Source organism: Geospiza fortis, unplaced genomic scaffold, assembly GCF_000277835.1.
Source record: "Geospiza fortis unplaced genomic scaffold, GeoFor_1.0 scaffold54, whole genome shotgun sequence".
In the NCBI taxonomy this organism is placed as follows: domain Eukaryota; kingdom Metazoa; phylum Chordata; class Aves; order Passeriformes; family Thraupidae; genus Geospiza; species Geospiza fortis.
Genome location: NW_005054301.1, coordinates 15,856,207 through 15,870,020, shown reverse-complemented (window position 1 = coordinate 15,870,020; position 13,814 = coordinate 15,856,207). Strand labels below are relative to the sequence as shown.

The 13,814-nt window shown below is 41.0% G+C and overlaps 3 protein-coding genes across 4 annotated transcripts in view; 2 read left to right on the top strand and 1 right to left on the bottom strand.

Annotated features, from left to right (window-relative positions):
- ARG2 (arginase 2) overlaps positions 1-2,932 on the top strand; it is a 7,573-nt gene extending 4,641 nt beyond the window's left edge. The window contains exons 3-6 of the mRNA XM_031065928.1: positions 1-9; positions 128-232; positions 1,480-1,616; positions 2,508-2,932. The exon at positions 1-9 is cut by the window's left edge and continues 56 nt beyond it. Of these exons, the coding sequence (XP_030921788.1) occupies positions 1-9; positions 128-232; positions 1,480-1,616; positions 2,508-2,713 (457 nt within the window). The 3' untranslated portion in view covers positions 2,714-2,932. The remainder of the gene's footprint in view (positions 10-127; positions 233-1,479; positions 1,617-2,507) is intronic.
- On the bottom strand, positions 19-9,511 carry VTI1B (vesicle transport through interaction with t-SNAREs 1B). Of its 2 annotated transcripts, XR_004082882.1 has the most exons (6): positions 9,434-9,511; positions 7,581-7,772; positions 6,081-6,254; positions 4,072-4,133; positions 2,934-3,201; positions 19-1,219 (listed from the first exon to the last, which is right to left on the bottom strand). XR_004082882.1 is itself a non-coding variant. In XM_031065922.1 (5 exons), the coding sequence occupies exons 2-5, from the start codon at positions 7,761-7,763 to the stop codon at positions 3,105-3,107; spliced, it is 516 nt and encodes a 171-aa protein (XP_030921782.1). In that variant the 5' UTR covers positions 7,764-7,772; positions 9,434-9,511; the 3' UTR covers positions 2,845-3,104. The 2 variants fall into 2 exon arrangements, 1 of the variants encoding a protein (XP_030921782.1); XM_031065922.1 differs by lacking the exon at positions 19-1,219 and having other exon boundaries at positions 2,845-3,201.
- A 3,796-nt stretch (positions 9,512-13,307) lies between these two features.
- Positions 13,308-13,814, top strand: part of LOC102032925 (retinol dehydrogenase 12) — a 9,865-nt gene continuing 9,358 nt past the window's right edge. The window contains exon 1 of the mRNA XM_031064777.1: positions 13,308-13,429. Within this exon, the coding sequence (XP_030920637.1) occupies positions 13,308-13,429 (122 nt within the window). The remainder of the gene's footprint in view (positions 13,430-13,814) is intronic.

The window sequence follows — 13,814 nt, the reverse complement described above, 5'->3', positions numbered from 1 at the left end:
AGAAAGTTGGTTTAGATTAAATTATTTTTGTAAAGGCTGAATTAATAAGCTTGAAATCACATCCATAAGGGTTGCTAGATTTCAGCTTAAACCAATAATGATTGTTTTAAAAAAAATATTTTCACAGCTATATTTTGAAGAACTTTGATATCCAGTATTTTTCCATGAGGGATATTGATCACCTTGGAATTCAGAAAGTTATGGAAAGAACCTTTGAACAACTGATGGGCAGGTAATGAACTATTATCTAATTTAAACTGCTCTTGTTGAACATCTGCTTTCCTGAAAGTTAGTGAAGTGAAGGTCACTTGATGTAAGGTGGCTGTACAGAACTGGGACAGTGCCCAGTATGTAGGGAAGCCTCAGCACTGGAGCCATTTCATGGTGTTTGGCAGATGGCTGAGACAGGTTACCATTCACTACAGTTGTTCTGTTTTGTACTGTTTGGTTCTGTTAAGTAATTCTGCATTTTCTGCAGTTTGGCAAGATGTTTGAATTAACTCAGAGTGCAGGATACACTTTACACTTTTAAAAATACATACAGCAACTTGACAGTAACTTGAAATGAGCTGTTGGTATGGGAAGTGGAAGCTTTTGATGGCTTCCTCCTTGGACTGCTCACACACGATGTCCTGATGGTGGCTGCCAGTGCCAGTGCAGCTGGTAAAGCTCACTTTAACCACTCCCTTACTGCAGTTCACTACTGCCACCTTTGTGACCCTTGTTCAAGTCTGAGGAACTGGGTCAGGGAGCAAATCATGCTAGGAGCTGGGAGAGGGTCACTTAGAAAGGGTAACCTCTGCCACAGGTTAGAACCTGTGCTGCATGCTGCTGTTTTCTAAAGGTGTGCTCACCCTTCCTAGCTGCAGCTGTGCCAAGTAAAGAAGATGGTAATCCAGATGCTTCTCCTTACTGAGCATCTGCAGTAGTTGGAAGTATGCAGTCTGCCTCTTAAATAATTCATGTGAGTGACAAGCAGTGTCCAGTTTATTAAGCTGTCATCAGCTGCAGATGATATAGTAAGTAACTAACATTTTAGGTTTGGGATTATCCTTTACTACTTCAGTACTTAGGCTACATGGCAGGGTTTGGATACAGCCTTTAAGTGTTGACCGGAAAAATGCTCATCTTGGTGAACTGTCAGTGAAATCCTTGAGCTTGGTGCTTCCTCCATCCTAGCTGCCATGCACACCAGTGTTTCAGCCTTCACCCTGGCTTTCTGTACAAAAGGAGAAAAGGCTGGATTGTATCATACACTTCTCTACATCATTCCACTAAGATGACAAATACCAGTTAAGATGGTTTGAACTAAAGTACTTATCTTTAACCAATCCTCACTGAGTAGATGCTTTTTTAATGTATATGAGACATGGTTCAGGGAGCTTGATGCTACGTTGCTGATTAGCCTAGACAGTAAGAAATGCATATAGAAAAAATGTAAGGCTCTAAGATTGCTTTTCTTGTTTTATTCTGTCTCAGGAGACAGAGACCAATTCACCTGAGTTTTGACATTGATGCTTTTGATCCTTCACTGGCTCCAGCAACGGGGACTCCTGTTCTAGGTGGATTAACTTACAGAGAAGGCATGTACATCACAGAGGAAATACACAACACAGGTAGGAGCACCAGCAGTACGGGGCTAAGCAAGGACAGGACAAACTACCCAGAGCTCATACTGGTTATGTTTTTCTGGTATAAATAGAAAGTGTAGTCAAAGCAAAGGTGCCTGCAAAGTCAATTCAGCCTTCAGTAAGGGAAAAAGAAGTCCTGTGATTGGGCACCATTTTCTTGGTGTTGAAAGCATCTTAACCATCAACAGCTTCAGCTTAGCAAAAGAAAATATGCAGTATGTTAACAGCTGATGTCAAAAATGTGTAATACTGTTCCCTGATCCTAAACACATGAGGAGAGATGTGAAAATGGGCGTCTGGAATACAAAAATGAGTGCAAACAATCTTAAATATTTTGAAGTTCCATTCTAGGATTCAAGACTAACAAATCAAGCTTTCATAAAATATACTGCAGTTGATTCAATATATAAGGACTTTTCATCTTATTACCATCAAGTTTTTATTTAATATGTTTAAACAATATTATTTGCAGTAAAAGAAGGTTAAAAAAATCCCAACCAGATAATAGTCTACAGATTCATGAACAAGATGGCAAAAGAATGTGAAGTGAGACTATTTTGTAACCCCTCATTTTTGGACTGGGAGAAAAAAATGTTTCTCTCATAAATGTGTATGGAACATCAAATGTTTTTCCTGAATGCTGAAAGCACAAGTGAGTGAGGTAGTGACAATGTAAGAAAGAACCAAATTAAAAACACAAATTTGCATCTGAGAACGAACTTCATCCCTTGAGTGCCAATCTTACTTGTCTAAGGGGTAGAGCAGGTCACAAACCCAAACACCAGACTTGGTACAGTGAATAAAAGGCTGCAGACAAAACCGTGCAGAAGACTGTACCCTTTGTCACAGTAACAAAGCTGCCAATCATTTTCACAGGAATGCTTTCAGCTGTAGACATGGTTGAAGTCAATCCACTGCTGGGAGCTTCTCAAGAGGCAGTGAAAGCAACTGCTCGCCTTGCAGTCGATGTGATAGCAACGTGCTTTGGGCAGACAAGGGAAGGAGCACACATCGCTTTTGATGAACTCCCAACACCCAGCTCTCCAGATGAATCTGACAGTGAAGAGCAAGTGAGGATTTAAGAACCCATGCTGGATATATTGGACACTACAGAGCTCTGCTGAGGCACTTGAGTGGATAGATTGTCAACACTTGGCAAATACTGTTAGCATCTCAGTTTTTAAATAAACTAGCTTTTCCATTGATCAGTGGCTACTTTATTACATAGCAAGATTTATTCATTTAGTTAAGTATATACAAAATGAGACAATAAAATATTTATTACCTTCTTATTAATCTTACCAGTAGTTCAAGGCTGTTTCTTTTTACTCTCATTCTCTGTCTTTCAAGTGTCAGTACAGTTTCAGTTGAATGTGCTGTCTCATGACTCAGTTCAACCCTCAGACAGTCAAAGGGAGCAGACAACCCATCCTATTCCTCATCAGTGGAAAAGCTCATCTTGGTCATGAAGGTTCATTTCTTGCGAAAGAACTTGTAGTAGACCACACCTCCTAGGATGGCCAGTTCCAGGATGATGATAATTGACAGCAGCAACTTATTTGTGGTTATTCTAGAGTTAAAAAATAAAAATCCAAGGGTTTTTTTTTCCCAGCTTGTTTATGATAGTATATTCTAGATCCAGATCCTCATCTCCCCTTCCCTGTTTCAGCAAGACCACGCTGTACTTTACAAAAAGCTCTTAACAAGCAGAAAGGGCCAAACTCAATAGTTCACTACTCATGTTTTCCTGGAAATCTGTTTGAATCTCCTTTTTTAGCAGTAGCAATTCTGTTCCTCTTCCCCTGTCCAACAGGAGGCAGATCATTGCTCTGTATGTGCCTACTCCTTCAGTCAAGCAAAGAGGAAAACAATACCTGAAGTCCTGTGCTAAGGCACCACTCTCATGGTGGTGCTTTTACTTGGAACTATGTTGCTGAAGGAAAACTAAAATCTCAAAGTAATAAAGTACTTTTACTACTGAAAACTAGACAGTTACCACAACTTCCTTTGGCAATAGGCATAAAGGAAGGTTGTGAGGAGATAAGTACCTGCTGGGAATACAGTCTATGAACTGGGTTTTTAAGGCTAAGTAAACAACATAGCTAAACTGCAAATCCACTTAAGAAGCCAAGGTTTTAGCCATCAAAATCATCAAGGTCCAGCTCAAGAGTGTCTCATGGGCCAGCCTAGGCCTAACTGCTCTAGGGCATTGGTGTGGGCTAACAGATTAGTCTGTGTCATCAGGCCTCTAACTGGCCCAATGCTGCAGTGATTTATGGCACAGCCTTTCCCAACCTGAATGAGTGGCATCTGAAGGCACATCAGCAAGCCACTGTAACTTGCTTCTGTCCTCACCATGGTTTGGATGGGTAAAGACCCCACAACACCCTGACCAAACAGCACACAGTCAGTGCTGTTCAACAGCCTGTGCACGACTCACCTCCGAGACATCGAGCGCAGAATCTTGCGACTCTTGCTCAAGTTCTCACTGGTATTCACCAACTGAGGAGAGACAGAAGTTACTTGTCAGTTAAACAAGCACACATCAACTCTGGAAAGATGCATGTGAAAACAGCTGGTGTTGAAATGCTGCAATGAATTACAGGACCGGATGGCCATGTCCTCTCAAAATTGAGACACAGCATTGTTTTCTACCCACAACAGCAGCTGGAAGCATTGCCTCTTTTCCAAGGAGAAATTAAGACTTTTCTGTACACTTTCCCTTAGATACATACAAAGACATGCAATTTGAGACCACTTTCTGCCTCTTTAATTAATATACAAATATCAGAAAAGTGGTATTAACTTCTTTCATTAAGTTTCATTTCTGTTAACACCAGAACAAAGTGATACTGATGTGTTCACCCCAGTGCATATCAAAGTGTTTGAAATGCTGCTCAAGTTCTATCAAAGAAAGAACTGTGTTGCACTCAGAGGTCTAAGTGACCCAGTGGGTACAAGCTCTGAGCTGTTAATGGATAATCCATTTCAGCTTTGTATTGCCCAGAAATGAACTGCCCAGCATACCCAGTCAGCTATTAAGAAACATGCAATGAAGTGAGGTTATAGACAACTAAAAAAGCTGCTGCTTCACAGACACAATTCATGATGCATGGCCACTGGTCTCCAGGTAAGATTTCACTATTCCACTTCCAAACATTCTAGGGAAGTGAAGAGTAAGCCAGGTCACTTATATCACAGACATCTGCCTGCACAATTCCTCTGTAGTTTAACATATTGCCCTCAACTGCAAAAGTGCTTGTACGTTTCTTTGCACTGAGATGGACTGGACAAAGCTGGGGAAAAAAACTATCAAGTCCGTTGGGAGCTTAGTAGATTTCCAATCTTCACTATGAAAGAACAACTAAGAAGAAAGTCTGCTTTCAGTTGGAATGTATGGTTCACACAATTCCACAATTCATTGCCTAAGAGGCTCACAATAGAAGTCACAGACCCTGTTTAGTGATGAACACAGCAATGATGGGTTAACAATTGAACTCAATGATCTTTGAGGCCTTTTCCAACCTAAACAATTTTATGCTTCTATGAATGATCTGTTGAGAGACTGATGCCTGAAGGACTGTAATACTTTTTATTAGCTGAAGGACAAAAACTATACCTACAAATGTTAAAATCAATTTCCTTTCCTGCTTTCCAACCCAAATTTTGGAACAGAACAAATCAAATTCTGACTGAAATTACAGAACTACTTAAATGAAAAAGCTACAGGCTTTGTTGCAATGGGTAGAAAGAACTCCCAAAAGCATGGGTATGCTTTTTGTTTTGGCTGAGTGGGCTTATTTGCCAAACTTGGTGTCCCCTGAAGTCACTCACCTAAAAGCTTTACACTTGGGATCCCTTGCAAACACAGAAAATTCCATCACTTTGTTAGTTCAAAAATCAAACTGTCAGTTTTGCATATGTGTGTAAACAAAACAAGTGAACTAGTTTTTGAAGCTTTCACAGCAGAAGCAGAGCTTCTTGAACCACAGATGAGGAATAGACACCTTGTCTGGCATTTTCTCCCTCCCTGCAAATATTGGAAAGCTAGTAATTAAGTAATTACTCTTCTACTAAATTTAATTTTGTTACAAAGACTTGCTAACTGCTTCCAAAATTTTAACTTTAACTAGTAATCTAGTCACAAGACAACTTCTTCTAATCTGCAACTTTTTCAGTAATGCTATTTTTTCTAGCAGATCTATAGGTCTAATCTCCCATCTTGCACAGACACAGCAGCAGACATTTTGCCACCATACTTTGGACCCTTCTACAGCAATTATTTCTCTTTTATGAGAACAAATAGAAATGCGGCAGCCTGAATTTGGTCTGTAGAGCTATCCAATTAGATGGCTATGCCTAGGAAGGTCCCTGAGAGTAATTGGTGGCCTGGAGTTCCCACTAACTAAGTGCAGACTGTTTCAAAGCAATGCCCAGTTTCCTGCTCACCCTGCTCTTGGTGCGCTCCAGCTGCTCCCGCTGCTCCCCCAGCTCCTCGATGATATCCGTGCCTATCTGGTCGGTTTCGGCAGCGATCCGGTGCGAGCGCTCGATGCTCTCGCTGGCTCGGTTCAGACTGTCTGTACCCTGGAGCAGCAGCACCCTCTGGGACTGCAGGTTAGTCTGAAAAATAATGGATGCTTAACTATTAAGCACAAAGACAGAAATATTAGGCTTGTGACAATAAAAAGTTAGAATGTGACTCCATAGGCCATCCATTTGTATTAGCTTACGTACACCTTACATTAACTGATGCAGCCTGGTTAATTTTGGCCGAGCCTTGTTCACCTTGTAAGATTATGACCAAATCTGGTTAAATCTCTAAAAAGGAAGAGTTAAAACAGTTCCAAAAAACTGTCTTTGTAACAATTTAATTTTCCATCAAAGAACATTTACATGAAAATAGTACCTTTCTTTTCCAGATGCTAACTTTTTACTTCCATTCACATCTAAAGTCAGCCTTGACTTCACAGTTGGTTGCCACGGAAATCTTTAAGAGTTTACAGTCAAAAGGATTAGGAACAAACAGCACTAACAGATGGACTGCTAAGTAACAAAGATCCTCTTTTCATGCCAGTAGCCTGGTCTAGAGGATAAGGAATGTTTGCTGACCTTGGGGTCAGAAGGTAGCTCAAAATAAAGCGTTTTCTTAAGCTTCAGGAAGTCTAATCTATCACCCTGCTCTCAGGTTTTAGAGTAATCAGTCAAGGGGAATCAAATGCAAAAATTTCCCAAACTGCAGCAGAAGGAAATACTAAGCAAAGAACCCCCCACAAAACTGGCCTCATCTAAGGCAGCAAAATGAAAAGCCCACCTCGATGAACTTTCTGTACAGATGACAGCACTTTGAAGACAATAAGGAGATTCAGTCTCACTAGCTGAGATATCTCTAAGCCTATCTGGTAAACAAGAAATTGGTGTACTTTTTGTATTGTAGCAGCAAAACCATGGTGAAAAAAGTGCTAGAGGAAAAACCCTTATATTTTCTTGAAATTATTTACACTAAGATCGCTTAAAAGATAATTCTACCAAAGAACCTATATAATGCATGATTCACACTTTGCTAGTTTTGGAGATTAGAACTAGGTGACTTAGCCTTTTTTTCATTAAGTAGCATCACTTCTGTGTTTTCCTTTCTCTAGGAAGGGAAACCTGTGGAATGATTAAACGAAGAGTTTCAGTACAGAATGTTGTGCAAATTACTAACCACATGTCTTTCAATGAGTTCCATTTTGATTACATTCCTATCTTTGTTTTAAACAGAAAAGCTCTCCTCTGAGTTCCAGGTGTTCTTCTCCCTGAGATATTCATGTTACATGCAGAGAGATATACAGGGACTTATAAAAGCACAAAGGTGGCTTAAAGTAGAACCACTGTAAACAATGCATCTGCAATACTGCTCTCGCACAATCACACCACAGTCAGATAAAATTTACATCTGATCCTTACACTCTGTTCATTTTCTGTGGCAAAGATTCCATATTTTGTATCGCCTTGGTTTCCACGGCCCAACCCCAAATCTGTGCTTCTCATCTCCCTCTGGAACATGGACAGGTCTCTTCTGTAGGCTCGGATCTTGCTCATCATTTGGTTGCGGAAAGGCACAGGAGCGTATTTCAGCTCTTCCTCCATTTCCCGCAGCTTCAACAAAAGACAGCAAACAAAAGATGTTTATTCTTTAAAGCACCAAATCTATGCTTAGCAGCAGCCATACTCAAAACTCAGCACCAGATGAATGGATTCACATTTGTCTTGGACTGGCTGAGGGGGATAACCCTAAACCCCACATCCCATCTAGTACTGAGAACACCATGCTACCCAGTGCTGTTGAGCCCATGTGTATTTTCAGATACACAACACTGCAATAAAAAACCAAAAAACCCAAACTTAAAAGCTTGATTTTTCCCCCTAAAATATCACTCTAAATGTTAAAATTTGCAATTCTCACTTTCTTATAGTTTAAGCATTTATAGGACGGATATCAGCTTTCTATTACATCTGTGCAACACAGACAGAATCATAGGACGGTTTGGGTTGGAAGAGACCTTAAAGACCACCTCATTCCAACACTCCTGCCATGGGTAAGGACACCTTCCACTAGACCAGGTTGAATACTGTCCTTGAATACTTCCAGGGATAGGGTATCCAGGAACATCACCCTGATGCCAGGGTTGAGCATCACCTGGGACTCCACCTGACTGTTATGACTTCTTCAAATGCCATGGACAGTAGCTTAGCAACTACATCAGCCAATTCCCTCAGGACTCTGGGATGCATCTCATCAGGTCGCACAGATGTAGTATGTTCAAGTTTCTCATGTGCTTATGAACCTGGTCATCCCCTAAAGGAGGGAATTTGCTCCCACAGTCCTGGCATGGCAGTCCACTAACCCAAGAGATGTGGGAAAAGAGGTTACCATTGAAGACTGAGGTAAACAAGATGTTGAGTACCTCAGCCATCTCCTCATTCAGATCTATTACATGGGTAGACACAGCACTAAATTCATGCTCTGAACACCCAGGCTTGGCAATGAGTTACAATCTGCAAGCCCTGAGATTCTGGATGCATGAATTTTCACATCAATTTCTGGTGACAGCTGTTACAAATTCAAAATGCTTAAAGCTGTAGGCCAATATGAGCTCTCACAGTAGGAGCTCCACATCTCATACATCACCACCTAGAGGTACCAGTCAATAAACCCCAGTAAGTTAGGGGAATAAAGTATCATGCTCAGCTGTGACTAAAACACAACCTAACAAACTGCACAGTGAAATATGAAAAGAAAGTTTAATTTATAATGTCTTGTTTTAAAAGACAGGTCAAATGGCTTTTTTGGTGTTGTTCCATATCACCTGCTGTCCAGCAAGCCTTTCGACTACTACAGAAAGATCAGACAGGCTAAGACCTGAAAAGACTTAGCAGGCTGACATGAAAAAAGACAGTAGGGTGATAAAAGCCCAGGCAGCAGATTCTCTACATGCCTGCCCTAAAACCTCTAGCAATTTTAATTGCACTTCCACTGCTCTACTTTTTCAACAAAGTGAAAGCAGTTACCAAAACTGAGCATTCAAAAATCCCTCAAAAAACAGGTAAGAATATGTGTCTGTATTTATGTATGCATGTAAGTATACACAACAGTCTTAACAAACACAGACACACCTATGAGATCAATCATCAAACAGTAAAAAACTTAAACTCCTCCTGCCAGAACAGGATCCATAAAAAAGTAACATTTGTAAGCGCTGTCCTTTTTAAGGCAGCAGTCTTCCAGCCATCGGGAAGGCCGGAAGCCTCGCACTCACCGTCTCGTTGGCTTCACGCTGCTTCTCATCGAATTCTCGAACCAGTTTCTTCTTCTCCTCTGGGAAAATAAAAGCAGTATGTCAGATAAACTATAGAGAAATGCCAACAGAACTCCAACTCAATCCATTAAAAACAAGGAAGCTGCCACAGACAAGGAAGCTGGCTGCAAAGCACCAGGTCAAATTTATCTCAAATGGGAACAGCTTGTTCTTATGACAACTTTTCAGACGGGAATGGGGCAAGAGAGCAGAAATCGCTCTTCCAAATGCTGAACACTGCCTCTGGTAGACAAAAGAAGTAATTGTTCAAATATTTTTCTGACCCATTGTGCCTCAATGTCCACTGACAGAATTGCATCTTGAAAAACATCTAGTGTGAAAGAACAGCAAAGACATATTGGTAAAGAACTCATAAATACATTTCTTATTTTTTGGAAACAGTTGGCAAGATTACTGAAGGCTGAAACTATAATTTGGATTTGAACAGAACATCAGATCAATCTACATTCTCAAGTGAGACCTGAAGGTTCTGCCAGATCTGGCACTCTGCATTCCTGTGGTCATAAAGTACCTAAGTACACAGGATAAGCATTCCAGAGTTCTCTGAGATAAAAGATGCCACCAAGGTATCACCTCAGGTTCACAGACTAAAGCCCAAATGCTTCCCTCTTGTGGAATGACATGAGTTGTTTGAATCAGCCAACAACACTAGACATTTCAGTTGTTGAGACAGCAATTTAGCTAGATCTGTGTTCCTAGGGCTTTGGAGGCAAAGAATGGGTTTCACTGCTGTTACTCTATTTTTAAACAAAACCTTAAGGCCTGTTATTTTTCATGTGTTAAACTATCATATCTCCCTAACATCCACCATCAATGAAAGTCTAAATCCAAAACTTCCCATATCTCAACTGATCAAAAACACATGTTCTGTAATATTTTAATCTTTTTCAAAAGCACTATAGATGAACACCAGAGGACTGTTGAAGGGTACTGCAAACAAAACCAAATTCTATCAGAAATCTGGTAACTATGCACCTAGCTTAATTCACCTCTTTCCAAAGAGTATTACTCAGTCTTAAACAAAATTCTAGGCAACAGAAAATGTAGACTGCCATCTTGGTAAAACTCCTCCAATTTGATTAAAGACAAAATTACACACAACATTATAAAAACATCATTGCAGTAAAAAAACCTCACTTGATAATGCCTTTTGGTAAGCACAGTCCTCTGCAAAAGAAGCAGCTTTTAAACCACTGAGATCTCAAAAGAAGATAAGAAAAAACTTGGCGTGTTCAGAACACTGGTATATAGCTCCTCTCACATTTACAACACACCTAAGCTGTAGGCTTTCCTTCTCAGTTCAAATTCAGATTAAGCCCGGAATTTGAACTGTGGGGAACTTAAGAGAGAACTAAAACCCATCTTCTAAAGAAGCAGCTGTAGTTTCATGTAGCACACAGAATTATTACAGACTAAGCTACATCATGACTGTTAATAGATTACACATCAGCTGGTATCAGGAAATGCAGTTTCACATCCCAATTTATTCAGGAGGAAATGCTGACTTAAGAGGTTCTTAAATACACTCTCCTCAACCTCCTCCATGATTTGCCACTATATACATTTGTGCTGATGTCATTGTTTGTGTAGCTGGGTTACAAGTGAAATTGTGGACATGAACTGTGGAAAAACAGCCTTTGGAAGTCAGTAATTTGTTTCATACAGGTCATTTCACTAATCTGATTCAAGCAGTGCCCTCTTAAGCCCACTTTGCTGTTTCAAAGTCATGGAAACCTATCACAGATCTGGAAAAGCAGCATTTCCCTGCTTTGTTTCTCCTGTGCAGACTAATAAGATGCTGCACTTATAAGCTTGCAGCCAAAGAAATGCCAGCTCCCAAAAGGCATAGAATCATGGAATGGTTTAGGTAAGCCAAGCAGCAATAGCCTGAGACCCTTTTGTCTACAGGCCAGCAAGAAATCCAGCAATGTGGCTTGAAAACATTCTACTAGATGTGGCTGGAATCCAGAAACACCAAAATACACCAAGAGGTTCACCTGGTGTCACTCTGCATTGAACCCCAACTCAAAGCACAAGGACAGAACTCTAAAATGCTGCAGCAGTGCCTGTGCCACGGCAGCATTACCCACACGCTCATCAACATTTAACAGATTTATTTCCAATCAGTTACCAAGAGATTCAGTTGGAAAGTACAGCTAACTGAATTAATGTAGAGGAAAACACATGATTTGAAACTTATCCAGGCTGTTTCCCTTTTGTCATCTTGTTTATAAAGAATGAAACAGCATTTCCAAACCTCTTCCCCTCAAAGACGTCCCAAGGACTACAGGTTTTGTGTTGCTTTTGGAGCATGTGAATTTCTTAAAAGAGTATGCCAAGGTATCTTTTATCACCTCCTGAATATTTCAGGGTCAGGTAACTCAAAAAATAAATATATATTCCCCTCCTTCTAAGTACAAGAAGCAAACAAAGAACATTAGGAGAGTGGAATGACTCTACCAGACAGACAAATTCCTGAATATTCAACTCTCTTAGAAACACTTTAAAAAACAGAGCCAGAGCCTTTAATTTTTTTTGCAGCAAAAAAAATTAAAGAACAGAACAGTTGTATTAATATTCTTTAGCAAATTCAACTTGCAATTATTTACAATCTATTGAAAAAAAAATCCCAGGTATTGCAATAATAGCTGCTTCTAAATACTCCATTTAAGCCTATGACTTAGACTTCATTGCTCATAACTACCACAGTGTCAAGGAGACCTGATAAAGTTTTACTTCACCATGCTCATTTCTATAGGAAAATAAGGATTTCTACCAGAAAAGGTATTGCTTCTTTTCAGTTTTTTATCCTTGTTGACCACTACTGAAGTTAAGTCAGGTTTGCAAGTTGTGATTTGCGGGTTTCAACTCCATTCTTGTACCAGACTTCCTGGAAATTCTGATGACAAGGACAGTGACCCTGAATTTAACTCATTATTAAACAGAAAGCCAGCTAAGAAACAGTAAGTTAAGTGTTTCATGCTCTGTGCAGACTGGTATGTTCTGAACAGTCTTTATGACTTTACACAAAACTGACCAACTGTGGGAGAACAAACACTACAGCAGAACGTGGCTGACAGCCCTTGCCCATCACTGGGGTACAAAACCTGAGCTGAACTGCAGCAGCTCATGACAGCCATGGATTGTGGATTACAGTTCTCATGGGAAGGGTTCAATCAGAGGCATTCAGTGACACTGGCAAAATTCTCCTTGTGGCATTGCTTTCCTTTCTGGTTCTCAGAACATTGCCAAGTATCAAGGACCAATCAGAAGCACAGATCCTTACAGAGGAGTGTCCTGTCAGAGCATTTTACCCACTGGTGTGGTATAAAGAATACCTGTAAAACTAGGCTGTGTTCTAATACAACTTAGTGTGGCTAGAATGATAGGTTTTCTCTATTTTGTGAGTACATAGTGCACAAACCAGACTTTTAAAACAGTCATTTAAAGTGCAAACATTCTCCAACAAATCTACAGATGCTTCTGGGGAGTTCTGACAATAAAAACTGCTTCTATTTCTGCCAATGAGGTTTTAAATGTGAATCCAACATAGCAAATTAAGAAAACGGGGGACAAGAACCCCACATCCCCAAAGCACTGCAGTTGTTACAGAGCCACAGAATCAATTAGGTGGGAAAAGACCTTTGCAGTCATCAAGTCCAACCTGACCTAACAGCACCTTGTCAACTAGACCTCGGCACTGAGTGCCACATCAAGTCTTTCCTTAAACACCTCTACGGACGGTGACTCCACTACCTCCCTGGGCAGCTCATTCCAGTGTCTAATCACCCCTTCAGTGAAGAAATTCTCCCGAATGTCCAACTTTAACTCCTCCTGGTGCAGTTTAAGACTGACAGACTCTTGTCCTGTTGCTGGTTGCCGGGAGAAGACGCCAATCCGCACCTGGCTGCGCCTCCTTTCAGGTGGTTGTGGAGAGCGAGGAGGTCACCCCTGAGCTCCTGTTCTCCAGTTAAAATAGAAACAGCGTGGAATAGCATCCAAATAACAACTCCTCCTCAGACACTGATGCTGTGAACCTAGCACGGCAGTGCTCGCCAGCGGAGATGAAATTTGCCAGAGCAGAGGAGCTCCAGGGGAGTGAAGCCACACACCTGCAAAGCCACCAGGCCACGGCAGCAGCTGAAAACACCACCCGGCAGAGCCACCGGCTGCTCCCTGCAAGCACCTACCAGAGCGACATCCCCAGTCCCCACAACTGCAAAGCCCCCCCGACAAAGCCTTGAAGGGACGCTGCCTTCCCAGCTGCTCGAACACGCCTGTTTAATGAGAAGCACCCCAGCACTCCTGCCGCGGCCCCGCA

Bases quoted from the DNA above. Each gene is read 5' to 3' on its own strand.
- VTI1B (XM_031065922.1), bottom strand. From the start codon at position 7,763: ATGGAGGAAGAGCTGAAATACGCTCCTGTGCCTTTCCGCAACCAAATG. The intron at 6,255-7,580 runs GTAAGGATCAGA...ATTATTTTTCAG, and splicing joins CCACAGAAAATGAACAGAGT to ACTAACCTGCAGTCCCAGAG. The intron at 4,134-6,080 runs GTGAGCAGGAAA...GTCTCTCCTCAG, and splicing joins TGGAGCGCACCAAGAGCAGG to TTGGTGAATACCAGTGAGAA.